This window comes from Ammodytes marinus (genome assembly GCF_949987685.1).
Source record: "Ammodytes marinus genome assembly, chromosome: 23".
Classification (NCBI taxonomy): domain Eukaryota; kingdom Metazoa; phylum Chordata; class Actinopteri; order Uranoscopiformes; family Ammodytidae; genus Ammodytes; species Ammodytes marinus.
Window position 1 is genome coordinate 9,414,087 of NC_137227.1, and position 25,540 is coordinate 9,439,626.

Here is a 25,540-nt window from a genome sequence, read left to right on the forward strand (position 1 = left end):
AAAAAGCAAATCTCATGTTATTAAGAAAAACGCATGCAAGAAGCCGGAGTCAGAATTCCTTAAATTAATTTAATCAGTAATATTTACACAACAGGAGCCATCCAACAAACTGTGGAGAAGATAAAACATGATTAAAAGAAATATATTTGAAATGTATTCACTTTCCCTTGTTGATGCCTAAATGAAAACACATGGCATGTGTATTTATTAAAAAGCAGGCTATATTATGACACAAAACCTACAATCCCCATACATTAATAAAAGAGTCAAAGTGAAATGACCAATGCCAGTGAGATACTTCTCAGCTTCACCACCACAGAGCCAACATCCACAAGCTTAAGATCCTTAGGGGAACTGAGAGGAAGATGACTAATGGTTTTGTGGGAAGTGAAAAGAATACTGAAGCTTCCATTTTTTCATCTTGGGTAAGCCAGTACAAACCCCCCCAAAAAAATGCCCTCCAAAATAAAACAAAAAAGTGTATTTAACCAAAGGAGCAGAAATCCACATTTTATACCAAACAATTTCTGAACCAACATTACTTTTTCCTTTTTTATAAAACTGCAAGATTTTACACTACACAAAATAATTGTTTATTTTACAACAATAGACCTTTAGGCAGTAAAATAGGTTTTCGATTGAGGTAATTACATCATGGTGCTTGTACAAAGTAAAAAATAAAAAATATAGATTTTTCGTCTTTTTTTTCCCTCTTAGAAACACACCCACCATCAGACCAATACACACTTTCTGTTGCAATTACTTTCGTCCTCCGTTGTTATATCAACAAACTTTTCATCAAGGAAGTCAAACACTTGTCAAGAGAACCCATTTGTTAGAACCCTGTGTTAATTCACCTCTGTGTGAACGCAGGAAGACGGTAGCACTCCCTACTCTGAGCCACCCAGACAGAGAAAGGTGTCATGTTTGAGATTTTACATACTTGCAGTTAGCCTCAGTCCTATTCTCTCTTGAATTACAATGAAACGCAAATTTCCTCATTCCGACCGTATGCTGTGACATTTGGAATGACATTTGTATACAAGGTATGGAAAGATTTAGGGGTCAAAGAACTAGTTCCTATATACAGTAGTTGTTTTGAATGTAAATGTGGGATTGTCCAAGTGCCATCTTAAGAGAGGGGGAAGGATTGATCTGTCCACTCCTGAAATATCAATTTACTCTTAAATAACGACATGCCAAAGAGAGGAGATAGAGTTACCAGAACAGGTTGAAAGTCAAGTCAGTTTCGGATACTTTCAACTGTAATTTATCAGGCTTTTTCTTTTTGTCTGTGACTGTGTTAGTTGTCCAAAATTGTGCCATTGGGTTAAAGTCAACCGAACTGTGGCATTAGGCTGGTGAGGGTAAGGTAAGGCTGCTGTGGACATTTTACGGAAAACTCATCTTCAGGTCGGACATCTTGGTTTGTGCTAAGCTAGGCTAACTACGCCTTGGACCTATTGTACTTCAATGCCAATCACAATTATGAAATCAATCTTATCTCGCCGTGGGGTGTGACAACAACAACAGGGGCCAACAGAGTCGCTCCAAGTTAGATCATAAAATATATAGTTGGTATTGCCACTATGTGAACTGGTTCACATCATGTAAGATATTGCGGGGATAAAGCGAGGGGAAAGCTAGTTACTTGGTACTCTGTCATATGCGCTCATAGTTACTGGAGGAATGCTTGTGAGTGAACGCCCACTTCCTCCCTCTTCAGACTGGCACACAGCCTTAAACAACAGCATGGCAACCCTCTCAACTCAAGAGGACAGAAGGCTTTTTCTCCCTTTGGAAATCTGAACTACAGAGCAGTCAATCTCTACAACATGACCCAGGATAGCTAGAGTACGTCTCCATGAAGAGGTGAAGATTATTCCCACAGGAAGTCAAGGCACAAATATGGACCACACTTTGCAAAATGACAAAGTGCACCTCGTTCACTAATGAAACTGTCAAATTACAATACACCCAATGCATTAACCTCAATGCAATATTGCTTCCAACTGGCTGAAATCCCAATGAGTTGAAGAAAGGCTTTTCTGAAATTTCTTGCTTTTTTTTTTAGGAATTCAAGGATGCTGTGTACATCAGCAAAACAGATTGTATACTTTGTATCATGGATTCCAGAGGTAAAGTGCCATTATGTCTCAATCATACAAATAGGAATTACTCGCACAGAGCATTTTGGTAGGAAACATCCAAACGCTACGCTTGCATTTGTCATGTGAGCCGATAGTGGCAGCCTGACATTGGGGACTTAAGTCTTCTTCACTGTGGGGTATATGTTGCGGAACAACAAGGTTAGGGTCATTGCAACGAAGTTGAGAACACTTTTCCTGTATCTATACATTCACCAAGGTAAACAAACTGCTCTGTTAAAACACTGTCTCATCGGGAAAGAACGCAACACTATATCCATTTGTGAAAGAGGTTCGGTCATTACAACTGCCTATTTACAGCCGTGGAAATCGATCTGGAAAAAAAATCTTCGCACACTTTGCAACTCTATTGGGCAGCATACCTATAACATCTAAAGTCTCCTTTGAGTCACATATGTTACTATATTGAGAAATATTTCAGGAAATGGAGAAAAATCCTGCCTGAAAGAGGCAATGTAGAGATGAAATGAACGTGTATCCATCTATACCCTGTATTAGTTTGAAAAAAATATTCGGAGCAGTTTTGTCCTGGGTATGCAGCTGGAGCACAGCTGCACACGGGACAGTTTATTTTAATAGTCATCTATGGGTTTTATGCTTGTTTTTAGCGAACACTGCAGATTTAACACACCAGTCGTCATGTGCATGTTTATGAATTCATCTCCGACAGTCCGATTATGGTGTGCTAAATGATGTGAGTCAACTCCTAAAGTTACAGTTCTCCAGTAGTCAAGCCCCAGTTATTTATTAGGTGACCCAGGTTGGAATAAAGTGCCAGAGACTGAGGCCTACTACCAGACATAACTCATTAGAATGACAAATTAATCAAAAGCGATTGTAATAAACAGTCCTGTCATCATCTTGACAAAGTGTTGGGATACAGTACATACTTTAGTGACAGACGTTTTAGCAGCATGCTGGAAATCATGTTCTGTCTGAGTTTGTGTCAACTGTTTCCAACATTCTTCCTCTTTTTATCCACACACACACACACACACACACACACACACACACACACACACACACACACACACACACACACACACACACACACACACACACACACACACACACACACACACACACACACACACACACACACACACACACACACACACACACACACACACACACACACACACACACACACACACTTGTCCATGTGATGTCCTGAGTTTGACTCTATAGACACCAGCTCCATGACAGCTCCAAAACCCAAAGAGAAAACTATTAAAGCATTTGCATTTTGGACAGGTTGGATTTTATGTTCTTATTGAGGAAACGAATATGGAAGGCCCATGTAAACAAGAGGTTAAACAATATTTTAAATAAAAAGTTATAAAATGAAATAATTCTTGTTTAACTTGTTTAAAATGTATTAGTCAGATTATGAGATACTAGGTCACACTAAGGGAGCAGTGAATAATATTTATGTAACAGGCCATAAGTTTTATTAGCCATCTCATCATTCTGAGATGACAAAAGAAAGACATATGAACATAAGAAAGGAAATCCAGCGGCTTTGAATTTCTTTCATTATTTTAATATTTTTCGAACAAATTCCTTTCTTTTTTTAAATCAAAAATATCTTCCATAATTTCCTATGTTAAACGAATTTTTTGGTCGACAGTTACTTTCTATATGAAAAAGTTCCTAATTGTACAACTTTACCTAATTTTCTATATGGCTTTCCCCATAATAGTTATGATAACATGCTTTTTGCATCAATTTCAATGCTGATGTCTGGTGAAAACAATTTGCAAGACAAATCTTATCAATTAAGTCTAATAGGGCAGAAAGAGCAGAAATAGAGCAGTCAATCCAATTTTATAAACCAAAAAAGTAATAGGACCATTGACAAAATGTACTGCCCCACGTTACCTCCCATTGAAATGTTGGGGGAAAACTCAAGCACACAAAGCCAACACCTGTCCAAAAGGCACACGTGCTTTGAGCTCACATGTGAGAGAGAGAGAGAGACAATATCTAGAAACAGTCTGATGTACAAAAAGTGTCTTAAATGGGGGAGTGAGACCTACAACTGTTTGATTTCTGCTCACTGTCCCTAAAAACCCGTGTTCTTGGCATGGTAAGGCTATCACGGACCTGGGGGCTGCATTCTCCTGCCAGCGGCTGGCTTTTAGTGAGAGCCTAATATTACAAGAGCTGATCCAGGATCAGAGGCCAGCACCACGTCATTTCCCTTACACTAGATCTCTTGAGCACCCAAATATATATTTCAAACCGTATCAAAAAAAGTTAACTACTGATTATTAAGCCACCAAACCTTGCTTGCTGGGCTAGAAATGTATTTGCTTCCAATGCAATAGTTTAGGAATTGCTTTAAAATACTGATTAGATTAGCTTAGCTGATAACCCAACCTAGGCGATGGAGAGATCGCTCTCGCTTCCATCCGCAGGGGGGAAAAAGAACATATTCCACATCAATCCATCCAATTCTGACACACTTGATTTATATATATATACACTTAGCAGGAGACTTAGTGACATCCACTGTGGAAGCTCCCGCTGCATACGCTCTGCACTAGTTCTAATCAACTCTTCAAGGGGACAGGGCAACAGCCAGTAGCAGTGCAGCAAGTATAGGAACAAGTGTGAAAAGTGAGACTTGTATGACATCTTGATTCCACACAGGACACCAACGGTTGTGTGGCTGGACACAGGCAGGAGCCGGTCTGACAAAGACAGACTGTAAGTGTGCTGACATCTGACTGTGATGTGTTACAGAGGAAATGGAAAGTCTCTATTGTTGATTTGCATTCCACCATCGTCTATCTTTGGGGCAAGATTATGCGTTCTCTCTCGCCACTTTTGTAGAAGTAGAGTCTAAACTGTGCAGCGGAAGGTTCCAGAATTCTCTGGAAAAAGCTAGAAAGAAGATCTTTATCACTTAACCTTTCTTTTACATATATTTGTCTGACATTCTTAGTATTTAAAAATATATTTAATCGATAAAAACGTCTTAGATATGTGTTTCAACTAAAAGCACAGATGAAACTGCTGTCTGTCAAAATGTTGCAGTGTTAATGCGCAGCAAAAAGACAAACATTGGACGAAATAAGGGTTAACCTATTCGATTTAAGTTGGGCTTTAAGTCACAAAATTTGTAGTAGTCAAACTACCATAAAGTCTGTCAAATCAGAGTATGCCGTAGAGAGAGAAAAGGCATAACTTCCGCTCTGCTTCTACTGCCTGTGTGAGCGCTGACACACCTCCACTGTGTGTCCTGTGTGTTCAAGCCCTTGGACTGAAAAGCCACCCAAACGTCTTTTAAGGCTTCACTGTAATAATGTGTAGAAAAGTCTGTGTGACAAAGGCTGTACTGTGACGTATTGCATAAATCACCATCACCACCACCACCGACCGCTATGGCGTTAGAAAAAATTCACAATCAAATCTAAAATCTTATTAGCATTCTTTGTTATCCAGTTAGGACTGCACAATACTAATGAAATCCCTGCGCGAGTGTGTGTGTGTGTGAGAGACACTGACAAGAAATCAGAGTGAAGAGGAGATTAAGTGCAAGTCGATGAGTATATATCTGAAAGTGTGTGTGTATATGTGTGTGTGTGTCACTGGCCCTCAGAGCGGAGTGTGTAGGTGTGTGTACTGCTGTGTTGGCGTGGCGGAGGATGAGGTGGAAGAGGCGTTGGGGGCGGGACTATTGGCCAGACGGGAGGAAGGGGAAGAGTCAGAGAGCTGCAGCTGCTCCAGCTTCTTCAGGTACTCGTCCCTCAGGGCCAGCAGCTCCTTGTAGCGCTGCTCCACTGGACTCTGCTGCTGCAATACACACAATACACACACAACTCAATTGTCATGAACAACAAAAGTTTATTTTCCACCAAAAGTCCTGGGAACTTGAAGGTTCCTGTGGTTGTGTGTTGTCAGTCAGTGTGGTTACATGGCACAACTAGATTGGATTATCACATATATCGAACAAGACACTCGAACGGACCGTGTCACTTGTCTGAGTATACATGGCCTTTCATAAATCGGATAAATTTCCGATGCATGGCTGTCTCCACTATGCTAGGTGGCGCTGTAGCCCTTTCAACCATGCTTTCAACAAGTGGTTTTAGAGCCACGTCCGGTTCTCTTCCGTCAATAACCCATGGTGTAGCCTATCATGCGCAGGCACACAAGCACAGAACGAGAAGTCCGATATGCGATATCCGATCCTTGTATACATGCAGAGAGAAAGCCGACAATGAACGAATTATCTAGGTGTTCTTATCCGACTTCTCTTGTCCGTTATTGTGCCGATTTGTGTCCGAAGTAGATTGGATAAAGGTGTTTACATGCAGTTTAAAAGTCCTGTTGAGGTCTTATTCGTTTAGTTATCCGATTATGAGTCTGCATGTAAACGCACTGTGTTTCCAGTCCCGGGGGAAGTTATACGTATCAGGCCGATGACATAGGGAAAAGCAGTGAAAGTATATGCACTGCACGTCTTTTTATGATACATTTAATTAATGTGAGTTTCGACAGAATCATTGTGTTTATAATCAGGCACTGGTTTATATTTGCACACATAGGCCTATACACTCGTGGGAGGTTTTATTTTGAAAGACACACCAGAATTGTATGATGTCGAGATGACGGTCAACAGATCATTTCTCTATCTATTTTAGCAGAGAGACCTGAACCTCTGGCGTCACTACTACAAACCAACTGCTATGTAATGACTAGAATGGCTTCTATGCCCTTGATGTTCTGGGACTTAGTAATCCAGTATGTTACGCCTCGTTTCCACCGAGTAGAGCGGGTCGGGTCGGAGCGGCTCAGAGCGGGACAACTCACTTTTAAGAATCTCTGTGGTGTTTCCACCGCCGACCCTACCCTTACTGGTAGGGCGGGGTTTAGGCTGGACTGCGATAGCCGCCGCCAGAATGTGGGTCAAACTATCGGGCTGTGGAACAACTGTGGTCAAGCCAGCGGTCTCTCGTTTTTGCTTGGTCAAACCAGCCGCTTCTTTATTTATTCCCCCTGTGTTGTTGTGAGCACAGAGACGGCTCGGTGCAACTGATAGAGACAGTGAGCGAACAGCGCTGGCTGCGGCAGCTACGTGACATCGTAGCAGTGGACACAGTGTAGCCAACTGATTCATTTAATGACGAGGAAAAACACCACACAATAAACAGTGCTGTGCTCACATTTTCGCCAAAACACAAGAATCTCTTCACTCTTGCCGAGATGACTACACATGGCGGAAATGATTCTTTCGACCAATCAATTGACGGCAGTGTGTAGCTCCGCCTTTTCGGCACCCTTTCAGGCGGCTAGTACCCCTACGGAGGAGTACTGAGATTAGGAGCGGCTCAGAGCGGTTAGGTGCGCTTAAACCGTACCCTACCCAACTTTTGGCAAATGAAAAGCCAAACTACCCGGACCGAACCGCTCCGATCTACTCGGTGGAAACGAGGCATTAGAAAGACCTACCTGTTGTCGTATGCGTGGGTTCCAGCGGATGTAGTAAGTGACCCACAGCTCTAGGTGGCGCATGCTGGCCACAGGGTAGAGGACCCTGCCCGACTCCGGGGTGTAAAAGGGGTTTAGATACATCTCCATCTTACTGTTGACCAGAGACCACAGAGACACCGCCTTCGACCTCACCTCCTGAACAATAGAACACACAGGGGGTGATTGGGAAGCTGAAATGCAATAAAAGTCTAAAGCTTATTGTTGTACTTGTGTTTTAGGTCCAGTCTTACATGCTGGTCTCGTGCACTCTCACAGTTGTAGAGGAAGGTCCCAAAGCGACAGCTGTACAGATGGTCCAGGATGGTCAGCAGGAGGCGTTCGTTGAACTCAAAGGCTGTAGGAAACTGAGAAGAGATGTATGAGTGAGCAATGTAGCCCTGCTCCTAAAACCACGTTAACATCCATCCACAGTGGAGAGTGAACTTAATGGGCATACCAGAAAAATTGTGGAGAGTATGTTAAAGCTTAAAGCCACTACGAGTAACATTGTCAGTTGGCGACCACTTTGGACAAAAGCTGTAGTATTTTTACGACGCCAGCTGTCGTAAAGCTGATTTCTAGCGTGTGCCGGCCGTGCGAATGTCAAATGATTAGGACGCAATTAGTGCATGTCAATGTGTTGAAAGTGTGAGGGCACAGACTCTTTTCTTTTCATGAGAGTGGTTAGTGACACTGCATTAACTAATGCCAGTCAGTGCCACACACACCTGATTGCAATGAGTTGATGCAGGTATACTAATAGGTGAGTCAATCTAGGAAAAAAAAGGGCTTAACCCCAAAAAAATTGATACAAAAGGTTTTTCAATGGATTCCAGTAGTATTTGGTGTGCTGAATAACATACTAAAAGTCTACCAAAATCTACCCCCCAGAAAGCCCTCATTTCCAAGATGGCGGCCGAAATGGCGGCCGGGAGCTTGAAATGGCTATATCTCAAATTGAAAAAATGTTGCAAAGGAATTTTCAACTGATTTTGGTACCTCTGGACATGCTTACAAACATACTAAAAATCTAGGAAAATACACCTTCCGGAAAGGCTTAATTTTCAAGATGGCGTCCAAAATGGTGGCCGGCCAAGCTTAAAATGGCTATATATCTCAATAGAAAAAGATTATTCGAATGATTTTTAACTTGATTCTGGTACCTGCAAATATGCTTATGAACATACTAACAATCTAGGAAAATATACCTCCCAGAAAGGCTTCATTTTCATAATGGCGTCCAAAATGGCGGCCGGGAGCGTAGAATGGCTATATCTCAAATGGAAAATGTTACAAAAGAATGTCAACTGATTCTGGTACCTCTATACATTAATAAAGTGCGACAAATCTAGGTAAATATAACTGCTAGAAAGGCATCATTTTCAAAATGACTGCCTGTAAGCTTACATTGGTTAAATGGTTCAAATTGGTTACTATTCAAACTAGAAAGGTGGTGTTGTTGTTGAATAACATAAATGCCACACTTATTGTGGTCTTTATTCATCATCATCTTCGGGCTCCTCTGGAAGAAACTTGTTAAGTGGATTGTCACATTCCTTAAGTTGACATGGTCCACAGACAGTAGTACAAGGTAGTCCATATTTTCTGCAAGAACAGCGGAGTGTCTTGCAGGCAGTGGTACAGTTACAATGAATGACCTTCAAGAGACTGTCTGGAGCAACATTCGTTGTTGACATGAGTGGGACAAATCTATTGTCCTGCAGGCTCCACCCCCAGTTCAGGGCATCCATACCATCTTCTGTTCCCATCCAGACCATGACCTGGTAGTACGCTCTACGATTCAGTTGGTGGCAGACGTTCAGGCGTTACAGTTGATGAAGCTGAGACAACCTTCTTGCTGAAAATGTTATATCGCATTGCTGCAAGGGAATCTGTGCACTTTCCACCAAAGAGGACAGCCATTACTTGGCACCCAAGGTCATCAATCACCTCTGTGGTCTGGTTTGGGACAATGAATGCATTGGCACAAGATCGAAGGACGGGATCCCCTTTTACAAGCTTCTGGAAAGCAGTCTTTTTGCAAACCCCGAAGATCCGAGAAGTTGTGTCACAGCCAGTGAGAGCATGGATGAACATCAACTGAGAACACACATCATGTCCAAGTACTTCTTTTAAATGGTTTACGGCATACACTTTAAAACTGCCATCAGCTTTTGACTTGTCTGATCTGAAATATACGCCCTTACTATCTCTCTGTGCATAGTGAAGTAGTAAGACAAGGAGATCTGTATCTTCTCCAATCAGCGTAGTGGTGTGAAGAAGAGATGATTCCACTGCGGCCCTTACGATGTCTACATCAGCATCTCCAATTGAATTGACCACAGTGCAACCCCTTTCTTTCAGTTCATCGCTTATCATTTGGATCAGCCTTTGTTTATTCAGATCTCTTGACATGAACTCCTCCTTCTTACCTGAGAACTCTGTCTCAGCAGTGAAGTTGACAATGGGATGAATATTGTTTCCTCTTCTTTGATGTGTGTTGTCTTTAATGGATGGCCCATCCCCATAGCCATCGAACACAATGGTTGTAGCTGAGCCATAATGTTGGATGGTGAAGTCTGCATATGACTGCACAATTTTACTATAGCTTTGTCCGTGCTTCCATGGTATTCGGTGAAGGAGTGAACCTCCATCAAGAACATAATGATCTGTTTCTGGTACAGAATCTAGGATTGCATCACTTGCATGATCACAGATTGCGTGCGCAAGTTGTGGTTTATCAGCCATGCGGAAGATGTTTCCAGCTTCAAAGAGGGCAGGAGGGAAAGGACTGAGTTCGTAACGCATAACCTCCTCCAATGATAGCTCTCCAGTTTGGGAGACAATCAGGAAACGTTGAAAAAGAAGTGCAAAATCAATTGTTCGATCAGGAGCAACCTTGATAGACGATTTTTGTCCAAGGGTTATGGCTTTATCCTTTCTACTAAATGAGAACGTGAATGCAGGCTGTCCAATCATTTTGTGCATGATATTGCGTCCAACAGAGTCATAATCATGCACGTTCACTCCGTCCTCAGCAACAACACCTGTAACAACATTCCTTAAAGAAGAGTCTGGAGAGAAAGGTGACCATATAGCAAGTTTTGAAGTGATCTTCTCCAGGTCAGCAGCATCCCTTTTCATCCTTGCCTCTGTTGAGTCCTTGTGCTGTTCTGATGTTGTGTATGTCTGGTTTGTGAACTCCTGCATTGCGGTGTTGTACTGTGATGTTATGCACTTTGACATGGTCCAAAGGGCTCTCTGATTGTCAGTCATTCCACTTCCATGCGTCTTCAATGACCTCATCAATGTCGTCTCGATGACAAGATCTGAGCTGAAGCCTTCCACATCAACAACGTTAACAGGCAGGATATCCCCGGTTCATTTTAGCCGTAAAGCCACAGGGCTTTTCTGTGCGGCGGCTCACACTGGCGAGGTGTCACTGTGAATGACACCGTTACCCACCGTCACGGAGTTTCAACTGGCAACTCGCTATTTCGCTCACGCAAGGCTTTTGTGTTTCGATTTAACATCAGTCTTGGGCGAGTACTTTAACTTTATGCTGAATAAACCATTGCATTGCAATCGCTGAAAGCGAAAGTGTTTGGGTGGGGGCACAGAAGGGTTCGCTGCATTTACCACACAAGACACGGCGTGCGACACAATAATCAATTTATTACGATTATCTTGTTTTCATGATCGAGGGACGCCAAAATCGTAATCGAAATTGAATTTCAATTAATCGCCCAGCCCTCCCCTATACCATCAGGCAGTCATTTTGAAAATGACGCCTTTCTAGCAGTTATATTTACCTAGATTTGTCGCACTTTCTTAATGTATAGAGGTACCAGAATCAGTTGAAACATTCTTTTGTAACATTTTCCATTTGAGATATAGCCATTCTACGCTCCCGGCCGCCATTTTGGACACCATTATGAAAATGAAGCCTTTCTGGGAGGTATATTTTCCTAGATTGTTAGTATGGTCATAAGCATATTTGCAGGTACCAGAATCAAGTGAAAAATCATTTGAATAATATTTTTCTATTGAGATATATAGCCATTTTAAGCTTGGCCAGCCACCATTTTGGACGCCATCTTGAAAATGAAGCCTTTCCGGAAGGTGTATTTTCCTAGATTTTTAGTATGTTTGTAAGCATGTCCAGAGGTACCAAAATCAGTTGAAAATTCCTTTGCAACATTTTTTCAATTTGAGATATAGCCATTTCAAGCTACCCGCCGCCATTTCGGCCGCCATCTTGGAAATGAGGGCTTTCTGGGGGGTAGATTTTGGTAGACTTTTAGTATGTTATTCAGCACACCAAATACTACTGGAATCCATTGAAAAACCTTTTGTATCAATTTTTTTGGGGTTAAGCCCTTTTTTTCCCTAGATTGACTCACCTATAACCACTCGCACGGAGCTGAAAGAATTGTTTTAGTACCGCTCATTCATTTAGGAGTAAACACTGCAGTCTAGTTCACTCCCGTGGAATTGTGTATACGTTGCTTGGCAACACTCTCCTCCCGCCCGTCTATCGCACTCCCTTTTAGCTTTTCTTCATTGCATTTTATTTTTTTTCCTTGATGGTTCAGCACCGTTATCAGTCATTATGACAACAAATAACTGTCTCAAACAAGGCTCCCGCTCCCCTTCCCTCACTTGGAGGGATAGGCTTCTTGAATCGCGTTGCTGCGCTACACTGAAATCTGCGACCAATCCGAATATGTGACCATAGAGCCTGCATGCGCAAACTGAAAATCGGACTGGTTGTGCGACCAGACCAAATGCAGTAATAAAAACTATATAAAAACGTCTTTCTTTGCACTGATGGTCTCGTTTGTTGTTAAAGGTAATTTATGATTATCAGAGGAAACATGAGGCTGTTTTAAAGATATTTAAAAGTTACTCGTAGTGGCTTTGAGTATACAATATTTATATTTGGCGATGACATTTGAATACTCAAGGCCCCGTTTTCATTGCAGTGAAATAACCAGTGCAAGCAGCCCTCTGTTAGTTTGGTACTGCCTGTCTTTGCCACGTGACAAATGTCCCGCATGAGTGCACCTGATTGACATACCTGTTTAGTCATCTGCCATACACAGTCGATGAACTGAACAAAGATGGGTGATCTGTCCTGATCTGCGTGATTCTTGTCACCGTGACCTATCCTCTACACACACACACAAACACAATTAATAGGAGAACAAACAATTTGTGTCAGTCAATAGGGCCATTTTCTTTTTTTAAACAAATTAATTTGATGTAATATGAATGCATAGAAAAAACACTGTTATTGTGAAGACGAGAGCTGTAGAAATGTTACTTACCGAGGCAAACTTGTGTCCAAAGCTGATCCATTCCTTCTCAATCAGCACCTGAATCAACACAACGAAATGTTCATCACATCAGGCCAATTGTAAACTTAACTTTCTGTCCATTCAGTCACTGAAGCCATATTCTCAAATATTTACTATTGAAGAAGGGACATACAGTACAGTAGAACCACTGCATAAGATCAATAACAGCTAATAGTGCTGCTCAAAACCATGTCCTTTGGTGTGGATGAACAGGATCCTTTCCTAATCTTGTTTGTGTGTTTACTGACCTGGAACCCTCTGAGCGTGCGGTAGTGACTGTCCAGCATCAGCATGGCTAGAGAGGTGAGCTGAGCCGTCCTGTCCCAGCCGTCACTGCAGTGAACCACCACCGAGTTACCACTGGAAACCTTGTCTGCCACTTGGATGGCTCCTGACAACACCAGCTACACACACACAAACACACACGGATAACGTTTAAGCAAAAGGCTTTGGAATGTTGGGCAATGACAGGCCATTAGAGGTGGAGTCAATGATTCTCTAGGACGCTTGTTGTTAAAATCACTTTGTCAAAATCAGTGAATATCTCCTCACGATTGACAACCTATCCGTACTATGTGTGCGCTGAAAAAAAAATCCAGTGTGAATACACAGTCTAGACTGTGTAAATGGGAATGTAAACAAGGGGGCCCACCATAGCTAGCTACATACCTGTTGTGTATGATTTTTTTTCTTCAGATATTATTATGATTACATGATTTTGGCAAAAAAGCATCCTCCAGAATCACTGACTCTCTAACTGTCAAACACTGTTTCTTACCTTAACATGTTCGAGCCAGTGTGTGGACTCTAGACTAGACAGCCAATGAGATTCCTCCACATTGGGGTAGACGATGTCTTTGAGTTTCTTGAGGGATTCCCTCATGACGTGGATGTTCTGGATGTCCAGGAAGATGAGCTCTGCGTTCTGGTATTCATCCCCCTCGTAGCCTCCGCCTGTGGCCTGTGGAGAGCAAAGATATCCATTGAATACATGAGGTTAAATGAATCCCTTGCTTTTTAACACAAACAGGACATGTGCACACAATCATCTTACATGTCAAGGCATGAGAGAAAATAAGAGTGGCCGAAAACATTCAAAATAAATATGTCAAAAGACTGTTTTTGAGTTACATGTCAATTTTTTTTTTCCCATATGATGTCAAAGGGGGGGATTAGCCACCCCCCCCCCCCCCCCATTACCAACCTAATTTAGCACTACCACCACCTGTGATAGGCCACAACCTCAGATTCTCTTGAATCTAACTGCCGGTTATAATCAAACCCGCAGTCAGATCAGGTTTGGATTTTTGGAAGGTGGGGCTTAAAGAGACAGGCTCTAAAACGGAGTGTTTCAGACAGAGGCTGAACAGAGGAGATTCAACAATGGCACTGAGAAAAATCTAAAAGGGTTTTTTGGACACTAAACCATAAAAACAGTTTCTAGTAGAAGGCCAAATTACAATTTTGAACCTGAAAATGTGTATAATTTCCATCACTTTTGCCCTCATTAATGACGTTTCAGACTGATGCTTATAAGTGCTGGTGTATGTGACCCCTTCTTCTGACCTTGTTGGCGACAGCGTTGACGTTGGGCCGGGCATCGTAGATGGTTAGCTTGGTGGTGTCGTTAGCTTCCCTGATCATATCCAGGTAGCGCTCGTCGTCCTTGTTCCTCTTCCCAGACATGCCCACCAGAGGCTGGCTGCAGCGCACGATCACCGCCTGGTTCTCCCTGTGGATCCAGGACAGAACCTAAGAGGGAAAAAAACACGTTAAAAAAACGGTTTAGGCAGCATTGAAGGAAACAGAGTCACTCTCAGGTAACTTGTAATGGCTTCCAGGGTGAAAGTGGTGAAAGATGTGCATTTTAAGTGAGATAGCTTAAATGTCCACATACCTTGAGTATCAGTCATTTATTTAATCTGCATTACTGACCACACTGGTTTGGTTACTCTATATAAACCCCCTTTAACTACACAGGACAGAATGACAAAATAGGCATCACGGTTCACTGCCTGTTGTAAAGGCAAAACTGAAGTATGAAAAGGACATTTTTAGGTTTAACTTAAAAAGAATTAGATGAAATGAAAGTAGTTCCAGTTTTATTTTAGTTCAGATTCAGAAATGAGGAAATGTAACATGACTCCAACACAAACTCTGGAAATGCCGCAATTACAACAGTTCCAAAAGCAAAGCTAGGCGCTACAAAATAGATTTTCAGTTTCACTTCTGCTCAATACTGTCATTTTAACATTTGTATAGATGTGATGTAGTATTCAATTCAGTTCTTAAAGGTTGGTATCTCTTATTACTCCATACTATAGAACTAGTAAGTGGAACTTGAATGAAGTATTTTTGTCACACTAAAGGAATTGAAATCCTCATGCATGATTCAGTTTCACATAGATCAGTTTTTGTTGCTCACCGGTATGCGATTTCTTGACCTGAAGGTAGCCACTCTCTGGAGGTCCTCCTCTTTACTTTTAAAGGGTACAGCCAACACAGTGGGGTAGGTGTCGCACAGCCCGTAGCTCTTATTGATGAATGTAATACGCCACTTGTTATTAGGTAAGCCCTAAAAAAGACAATGAGCACCATCAGTTAGTTTATGAAGGAATTCAACATTGCTCTTTTTGCAGGTTTAGTCAAATGTTTATGTTTCACTTCACTTTATTCGTTTGGTTTGGGAAGATTAACACCTCTACATACTTTTTTTACTTAAAGGTGCACTAAGTCATTTTGGGCGTGTCAGAGAAGAGAACATATTCTAAAAAAGGTACAGTATATTCTCATAGCTGAATAAACAAATTTTCCTCTCAAAGAAAATTGGATCACTGAAACACAGTTTGAAGTTAGAAAGCTTCCTTAAACTTCCTTAGTTAGTTAGACTGTTGTTGTTTACAGCAGTATGGCCCACAGTTTGGTTTACAAACATATTCTAGTCTCACATTTGGTTCCAGGTGTCTCAAATTCGTTTGGTTTGGATTTATGATGATATAATGATTCAGTACTAAGAATTACATGTAGAGAAAATATGTTTTTTAGACTAACTGCAGGCTCTGCAAATGTAAAAAAAATCCCTCTTCCCTAAAACTGCATAGTGCACCTTTAACAAAATGATGTACAGTAGTAAGAATCAGTATTGATAGTGTAATAGTGGTGGTAAATTCCTGATGCTGCACTTGTGTTCCCTCCTACCTGCCGTCTGAACTCTTCCATTGGTTTGTAGACGTTCCAGCCGTTCTCCTCGTACTTCTCCTGAGTCACGTATGCAAACAATGGCTGGATGGAAGGGACAGAAGAACACTTTTAATTGACAGGCTACAAGGGTACTATAGCAATCACACAGTTGGCCCATCACACACACAAGTATGCTCATTGTAATTTCCCATCCTTTTAATGAGAAAACTGTTCTGTTTACGATGACAACAAACAATAAAGCAGAATTTCTTCACATCACAGTAGCTGGATCTTGATAGACATTGGATCAAAATTGTAAAGTTTTCTGTTGACTTTCTAATTAATAAATGATATGCCTTAATTGTTTGTCAAATTTTTCCTCTGATGATCATAAATGACATGTAACAGCAAATGCAACCGTCAGTGCAAAGAATGCTATTTTTATATAGTTATTATTAATGCCTTTGTCGTGTAGCCTGGTGCTACCAGACCATCGTACTTCATTTCATTTGTACAGAAGGTCTGGCAGTGCTGTAATTGGCAAACGTTCACTCATGGAGGCGGGTGTCTGTTAAAGTTTAAAACTATTGGATCTGCCCAGTGCCACTCTGGATTAGCCAACCAATCGCATAACGTTTGGTCGTCACGTGTGTCATGAGCCGGCTTCTGGCAACTGAAACTGGAGCGCGACTTCGACGTCATCGTTCTCAGCCACTCCACTCGCTCTGTTCGCTGATTGGACCGGCTGTCGAATCTCCGGCAAAACTGGGAAATGGGCTGTACACCCAGACTGACTACTGAAGGGAAAATAAAATTTGGCCGGAAGTAGGCAGGCGGGCGGAGCCAGGCTATTTGTCATGGGTATGCTCATCAAAAAACTGCAGCTGGCGTAGTGAAAACACTACCGCTTTTGTTCAAAGGGGGTGCAAGAATGAACACAAACTGAAAGTTCTTCAGAGCACTAAAAATTTTGGCACTAAAAATATGACAAATAAATGCTTTGTTGTCATATACAGGCCCAGACCCTGAACCAGATTAATATTTTCTACGGTTTTTAGATATCAAAATATTTAGCTTCTGTTCACTGCTAGCAAAAAATGCAACAAAATGTTACGCACTGTTATCTATTTATTATATAAATAATCAGATACTTTCCAACACAGTTGTTGATCATTTGACAGGACAGTTTCATGTCAGTTTCAACCTGCCAGAACCATGAACGTCTGATATAACTCCAAGCCTTTTCATGATCTACACTGGCCTTAACCAGACAGAAATAGCCTTGGTAAGGTTTGACGCTAATTTTAGCATGCAGAAATATTAGCATAGCAGATGTAGCTGTGCTGTGGGTGGGTAGCTGTGTGTCATAGCATATGAGGGGGCTGTACCTCTGCATTTCAGCATTTGCATGAAAATTGTTAGCAGGAGCATGTCCTTTCTTAGCCAGGTGGACTTAAAGATTTGCCGCTACAAATACACACATAGTATACATTATTTTTTTAAGCAGTCCCTATAGTGTGCTTTTGAATGTACAGATTTCCCTTGTGGTTTACACTGCCAATGCAGAGCAAACGTTCTGACATGATTAGCCTACATCTGTATCATCTTTCCAATGCATTCCCTTACTATCCCAAAGAACAAGGTGTCCCTTTTTGCAGAAACCCAGTTAAAAGTAGATGGCAGTAGAGTTAGAGGCTGCCTTACCAGACTGTTTGAGAGAGGGAAGGCATGTTTGGAGAGGAGATCAAAGATATCTCTTCTGCTGTGACCCTCCTGCTTCAAGGCAAACCTCAAGTTCCTCATGTCCTGAGGGGGGCAGACAAGATCAATTACTTTACAGTCCACACACACACACACACACACACACACACACACGCACGCCCGTCAATATGGACAGTTTAAAAAAAGGATCAGAATCAATGTAGCAGAACCATAAATCGACAAATGCCTCCATTACCCAAAAAGCAACTCACCCACCCAGAGTCAAGTAGGAGATTTGGGTGTGTTATGCAAGTATAAGCTAATGTAGGTTAGAGCCTGTAGCCTGCAGCAGAGATGGGCAGCGGGCTGCAGAGGTCAAATCTCACTTTTTGCCACGTAAACACCAATCGACTACTTTCATGTTCAAACGTATAGTATGGATGTAAATGATTTAGAACATCAAAAGTTCTGCCATTAAAACAAGAATTGAACTTTGAAATGGCATTGCATAATGGAATGCAACTCATAAGCTGTACATGTCATCCTAATGAGCTTTGTATACACCTGATAAGTGCACAGTGATCATCGTAGTGACATTGGAATGGAATTTTTTGCAGACTTTAATGCATGACATAACTCAATTACGTGTACACTTTACTTGTATTCATAAGAATTACTGTTCATAGCTGATCAATGCGACAAAACTAAAAAAAATTAAGTTCATGGACAATTCCATCAAATTGATATGTGAAATTGCACATATAAATAGATAATCGGTATCTAGCATGAATACAGTTGAGTTAACAACTTTTTTATGCTGTACCCAACACACACACCCAGATACAGACAGATACAGACACACAAAATCACACACGCTCACCTTGCATGTGATATCCAGGCCGTAAGAGTTTTCTCCTCTGCTCGACGCCCCGCCCATCTTCTCCACCCGACCGATGGCACCTAGAGGAACGTCCAGCATCACCGCCACGTCCTGCAGCACAAAGCAGCAGCAGGTCAGAACCGTTATTCTCTTATTATGAACAATCAATGTGGAGAGCCTCAAGGTTCAACTCTGGGTCCCTTACTTTTTACTAATTTTGTTATTATGCAGTAGAGACATGACTGATTTCCCTGGCCAATGTTAGAGCACACACACAATATGGATTAAATGTTTTATATTTCAAGAGGAAGTGCATCTCTCTCACACACACACACACACACACACACACACACACACACACACACACACACACACACACACACACACACACACACACACACACACACACACACACACACACACACACACACACACACACACACACACACACACACACACACACACACACACACACACACACACACACACACACACACACACACACACACACACACACACACACACACACACACACGTTCAGCTGGGACTTACAGAATCTGAGCTTTTGAAGTAGAGTCTGTAGTTGGTGATCAACACCTTCCCTTTCACAGCTCCATTGAACGGACATATGTAGATGATGTCTTTATCTGAAAACAGATTAATACAAAACATTGTTCATTTAACTTCTTACTACAGATCTTACACACACACAGACGTTTTGGCTGAGACTAATCTCCCCTTTCACATCAAAACTCTAATTCAGATGTCATTATATTGTTGCCAAGTAGTAAGTACTGTAATGGGAAAAAAGTCTAAATGCCAGTCGTCTCCAGGATCCTGCCAATTCAGTTGGGCCAACTGATGCCTTGTGGATGGCCAGGGGTCAGACGAGAATGGCTAGACCGGTTTGAGCCGATAGAAAGGAAATAGTCCCTCAAATAACCACTCGTTACAACCTGAAGCAGAGAGTAATGGTGGATTCATAAATTAACTATTAGAACAGAGGTGTGCCAAACTGCACCCAGTACAGAACTATTCTGCCTTGTACTGTCTTGTATGATGTCTTACATGATCATTTGGGGACCATTTGGAGCTCTTACTTTTCGCCAATATTCCAATCAGTAATAAAGCACTGTACTCACATTAGTCAGATCTAGAAAAATTGTGACAACCTACAACAAAGTCCAATTCGGTCATTTGCTTTCTTGCATATGTAACAGTTCACAATAACCTCATGTCTGTGGAATGAGCAAGGAGTCAGGACCGCGAAAGCCTAACTTAGCATTAAAGGAGCTGTAAGCGGAATGGTTCTTTTAGCTAACTTCCTGTCAGTTACTGCAGTTAGCAGTCCCCTCACTCGTCCCTACGTCACCACATTAATGCACTGCGGTCTTCGAGCAGCAAGTTATCTAGCATCATCTCAGATCCATAAGTGAGATAAAACATGATAAAAACCATCAAAACAGACATTGGGAAGGATTTTTACCTGCTCCGCCATTGTAGGCGCATAAACATTCACCCATGTGTTGCTCTGGCGTGCACCGGCAGTGAGACCATGGAGTGAGACGGGTGCGGACGGGTGTCGGTATGTAGCGTTCTCTCTTGTGATTGGATAAAATTTCGGGATGCTACATAAAGTTTAATTGCTTATTACATGCAGAGCAGCTGACTAAGAGATTGGCGTTATGAAACACGCACATCGTGTAAGTGATTACTGTATGACTAAAGAGCGATTTAACACTTATATCAATATAAATAAACCGCTTACTTCACCTTTAAGAATAGAATACAACTATGACATTGACCACTGAATTCAATGAGAAGTCACTGTTACATATCAATAACTGGTCCTCTACCTTCTACTGTCCTCTGGTGGAGAATACAAGCACCTGTGTTAGACAGAACACAGACACCTGTCTCCTGTCCTCAAGACAAGGACTGTGTGGGTAAGTGTGAGTTAAAGACTTTGGCGCATCCTAACTGAAAAGCATATGGAGTAGAAAAAAACTACAGCAAAAAACTACATACATGATCTCCAGCAGTTCACCTGACCGAGGTGTGTCTGGGACAAAAAACACTTCACCATGATTACTATACCAAAGGGTGAGCCATACAGAGTAAACAAACACATCTAACATGTGACTGAATGAGTACTACTCACCTGTAATTCTTTCTTCCCCTGGGAGCAGAGACACATCCGCTAACAACTCCATCTTCAGAGATTCTCTGGAGGTCTACAAACACACAACACACACATTTAAAAAAAGGCATACAAACAAAAAATAATAGAATGAATTGCAGTAACACATTCATTTATTTAACCCATTGATGACGGCTGCTGCGAGACGCCACATTGTATCTCCTGCCTGATGCTGCCAATTCATACTATTTTTTCAGAAAACCCTCAGGCATTAAGGACATGCATCCTAGATTGCCATAGTCATCAATGGGTTAAAAGGACTGGCTGTGTCAACCACAAATGTATACATTACTCTTGTGCTTTTTATTTTCATTGTAAGTATCACACGAGAAATGGGGAGAATAAGCGTTTTTTGTTGTTGCTTTGAGCCAGTTGATCTGTGGTCAGATTCAATGTCCAACCACATTATACACATGGCAATTTTCCTTTTTAAGATGCACGATGTGACAAATTATGAGGAGGATTTGAGGAGCTTAGCAACCACAATTGAAACCTTAGCTCTACACATCCTTTTTTTGGAATCTTAGTTTTGGTTGATTTGAATTTTTCTTATCAAAACCATAGGTAAATTAGTCTGTTCTTAAATAAAGTTCAATTTAGTTTAATTTTTAGCATTGGGCTTTCAATAAAATGTGTATTCATTCCATTACAATAACAAGGATCATTAAGTTAACATGTTTTTTAGCTTTATTGTGTTTTTATCATGACCTGTTCTTATTGAATGTCAGGAATGGCTTTCCCCAATCACTCTTTTTTAGTGCCCTCGCTCTGACCATCCTGTAAGTGTTGCTAGCACCATCGGCAGTATTTCATTGCTCATTGACTTCTTCTCACCATGTAGAATTTGCATATGCAAGCTCAACAGAAATCATTATAAAATATAATATTTCAAAGTTGACATAGCAGACACACACTGAACAGGACTTACACTGGAGATGTGTGTGTCCAAGGCGTTGGAGTTGTAGACGGAGACGGGTGAGGCCATCGCTCAGGGAGGGGGGCTTCCACAGGCTGAGAGAGAGAGAGACAGAAACACACACATTCATTTAGATGAAAAAGTTACGCAATGCAACTTTAAGTATTTGTTTAATTATCGCAAAGGATAATCGCCATCGCAATATTCAACAATGTTATCGCATGTTTTCCTGATATTGTGCAGCCCCTAACTGATAGTAAAGATAAAGTATCGATAGAGTGTAACGTTGAGCAGCTTCAGGGGTCACCTAACCAAAAGGACCTCCTCTTCACCATGGCAACTGCAGCAATGACAACACAAATAGAAAACAGAAGAGATAGATGTTTCCACTACTTCTTCACAGCCACAGCGTGCTGTGCTGTTGTTCTACCGCGGCCAGCCAGTGACTGTCTGTGAACCAGCAGCTAAACTCATATATGCTTCTGTGCTGGAGATGTAAAGAGAACAGCCTGGTAATAGTGTGTGTGTTCAGCTAGCAGTCCTTTTGAAACTACCTGAATCTCCCAGATGAAATAACACAGTAAATCCAGAAGACACTAAAATTCTGTTCAGCGGCCTCTTGTCATTTAAGGTGTCTCAATTCAGAATAAAGGCTGACAGTATGGGTTGACTGTGTATGAGTGGCTGCACAACCCAAATCAGCCAGTTATTAAAAAGGTGTAGTCAGCTGTTCTGGAGAACGTTTGTTGTCAAAACAATTTTTCTTTTCAAAATCCGTGATTATCTCTTCACGATCCGCTACCTGTCCATACTGTGTGTATGTGCGCTGATTTTTTTCTTGTGTTAATACACAGCCCAGGCTCTGTAAACTGGTATGTAAACAAATGGTATGTAAACAAAGGGGGACCACCGACGAACAGTTTGCAGATTGCGAGGAGATATTCACTGATTTTGACAAAAAAAAAAAAAAAAAAATTACAACAAGCGGACTCCACCTTTAATAACTGGCTGATTTGTAATGCGGGTTGTGCAGCCACTCATACACAGTCAACCCATACTGTCAGCCTTTATTCTGAATTGAGACAGCTTACATGACAACAGGCCCGCAGAACAGAATATGGACAGAACTTATTACATTGAAAATGCTTCATCACATTTTCACAAGGTTGATCAAATGTGTGTGACACATATACTAATCCATTCATTCATTGAAGCGGTCTGAAAATGAGAGCTGGAGGAGAGAGAGTAGAGACGTAGAAAGTGAAAATATGCAGCTAGTGGGTGAGCCAGAGAGGAGGCATGAGTAATGTGGACAGAGAGAAAGTGAGGAAGAAGTGAAACTGAGACTTTATATAGGAATCATGTTATGTTATTCAGAGATTATAAAATAGATTTTGCAGCCAATAAACACATATTAAAAGATAAAAATCAGGCTTACTTATCGCTAATCAGTCATAAGTGTGGCTGTGCTATATAACGGCCTGTAAACAATATCGTAATGGTTAAGGCTATAATGAAATACGAACACTTATCTCAATATTTTCTAATCTCTTCAAGAGCAAAGTGCATACATTATGTATATCTGAAATATTGTATTTTTTATTTATTTTTAAAATCGACACAATCACTTAACTTGGCTATTAAAGAACTGTGGTGAAAATATGCCGCCCACTAACGGTCATTTTACAGTGTAAAAATAAACATGCCAGTCATCTCCAGTGGGCCGACTCTGTAATGGAGATCTACCAAACACCATTAATATATGTTTGGGATTTGACATTTATACCAGCGTTCCAGTCTGTCAACACATACTTATGACCTTTTTTTTTTATAATGCAAAAAAAGATACAAATAATAAATAAAAAAGGTAACTTCTGATAAGGATAACGATATGATGACAAATGTTTTTTTTAAATTTCTGATCAAAGAAAAACAAATTGAAACAAATACAATATAAATAAATTACTGTTTTGTTTGTGTTTTTGTGCCACGTTACTTAGAGTGGCCTGAAGAGGCTACAAAACATCTAAAACAACCCACGCATATATAGGCCAGTTTAGCAACATTATTTTACCATATAATACAGCATTATTTATAATGGTTAGGCCCTACATTCAGTTTATTTTAATGTTGCTCCATCTTTGAGCTGCTCTTCCCAGGCCCAACCCGGGCACTTAACAGTACTTTAGTCAGTCAACACAGTTTCGGACAGGAACAAGAAGATGGTGACGGAGATGGCTGTAGATTTCTTACAGGATGTTAAATAGCCCAGTATCCTAGATTATAAATAATTGAAGACTTTTACGTAGCCTACAAAAATGACACAGATAGTTGTAGTGGATGGAAACTGTATTAAAACCATCCAATGTCAAAGACTAAAGCCATCAAAATCAGGTAGTCTACCCTAACAAAATGAACACTGTTCTGTAATGCTATACAAAGGCCTACAGTAGATTCACACCGATACATATATCTGCCAAACTAAAGATCCGTCAATAACATTGATAATGTATCTGATTTCAGTATGATCACAGAAACACGTTCTGTTTATTTACATATAGCCTAGCCTAAAAATGCATTTCTACCCCTTTAAATGATAGCCTATTAGAACCAGGAACATGGCTGTCAATCCCATACTAAATATGTTTGACCATCTGGGGCTGCTTCAGACCATGACTCCTGTAGGCCTACGTTATTAAAGAGGCGACTAATGATCATCACATAACAACAAAGCAGAAAACACCTTCACTTGGAAACACACGCTAGCTTATATCTGCTAATAGCCCACTTCATTTTATCTGTGAGCAAAAAGTAGAAAACGTGATAAGATTGCGTAGGAAAGATTGAATACACTTGTTTTTGTTAGAGGCAGTTAGGAAAAGTACGGTGTAATTGAGGGTGGGACGGTCAGTTAGCTAGCATGTTCCACAGAGTAACACAAACCTGACAGCTGAGGAGCAGTTTGCGGTGTGGTGCAGCTCCAAGGTTTGAATAACAGCCAAAGTGCTGGTGTTTTTCAGTCTTTTTTTCCCTTTCGAGAATGGCATAAGTTGGGCTCATGGCTAATGGCAACCTATGAGTAAACACAACCATTGCTAGCGTAGTGGAAAAGAACAAAGCTCCCGCAAAACACCCTATCCTGAACTTTTTCAACTTGGCCATTCCAGTAGGCACACAGCTGTAGAGTTGCACCAGGAAATAGCGGAGGCCTAGACGGTACGACAGCTCGCTCCGCCCGAACTACAGCTTATTTCCGAGCCACAATGCACAAAAACCACCGCCAAACCGCCCTGAAAAACACTTGATATTGACTAAGGTGGCCACGGTGAGGCCAAATGTCTTAACTTACCCGCAAAGTGCGATTCTCCCGTGGCTCAATGTCGATCTATTTCCCTCAAGCCACAGCAGGAACTTACTCTACGTCACGTGCCGGGCTGTCATGGCGGCGATTGGCTGGTTGTCAAATTGGGGCTCGCGAGGGATGCAGGGAAAGGTAGTTTCATATTCCTTTATGTTGACATGTAGGTTACTGTATCCGGAGGACTCGATCTTATTTCCTCACTCACACATATATATTTAGGCCTACATAATAAAGCTTCAAAAATGATTTGACAAATATTTACTCATGGTCTACTAGCTAGCTTTGTATGCAGC

The 25,540-nt window shown here is 41.3% G+C and overlaps 1 protein-coding gene across 1 annotated transcript; it reads right to left on the reverse strand.

Moving 5' to 3' along the window:
* Positions 1-55: 55 nt before the first annotated feature.
* Positions 56-25,323, reverse strand: mtm1 (myotubularin 1). Its single transcript, XM_080051626.1, has 16 exons — positions 25,236-25,323; positions 21,899-21,981; positions 20,932-21,004; positions 19,323-19,417; positions 18,771-18,881; positions 17,894-17,995; positions 16,208-16,291; positions 15,435-15,584; positions 14,576-14,761; positions 13,788-13,970; positions 13,258-13,413; positions 12,980-13,027; positions 12,730-12,822; positions 7,901-8,014; positions 7,629-7,805; positions 56-5,969 (listed from the first exon to the last, which is right to left on the reverse strand). The coding sequence occupies exons 2-16, from the start codon at positions 21,953-21,955 to the stop codon at positions 5,772-5,774; spliced, it is 1,827 nt and encodes a 608-aa protein (XP_079907752.1). The 5' UTR covers positions 21,956-21,981; positions 25,236-25,323; the 3' UTR covers positions 56-5,771.
* Positions 25,324-25,540: the final 217 nt, after the last annotated feature.

Excerpts from the sequence above, each read along its gene's own strand:
- mtm1 (XM_080051626.1), bottom strand. The coding sequence starts at position 21,955 with ATGGCCTCACCCGTCTCCGTCTACAACTCCAACGCCTTGGACACACAC. Across the intron at positions 19,418-20,931 it reads AGGGGAAGAAAGAATTACAG|ATAAAGACATCATCTACATA; the intron begins GTGAGTAGTACT and ends ATCTGTTTTCAG. Across the intron at positions 16,292-17,893 it reads TCCCTCTCTCAAACAGTCTG|CCATTGTTTGCATACGTGAC; the intron begins GTAAGGCAGCCT and ends CCTTCCATCCAG.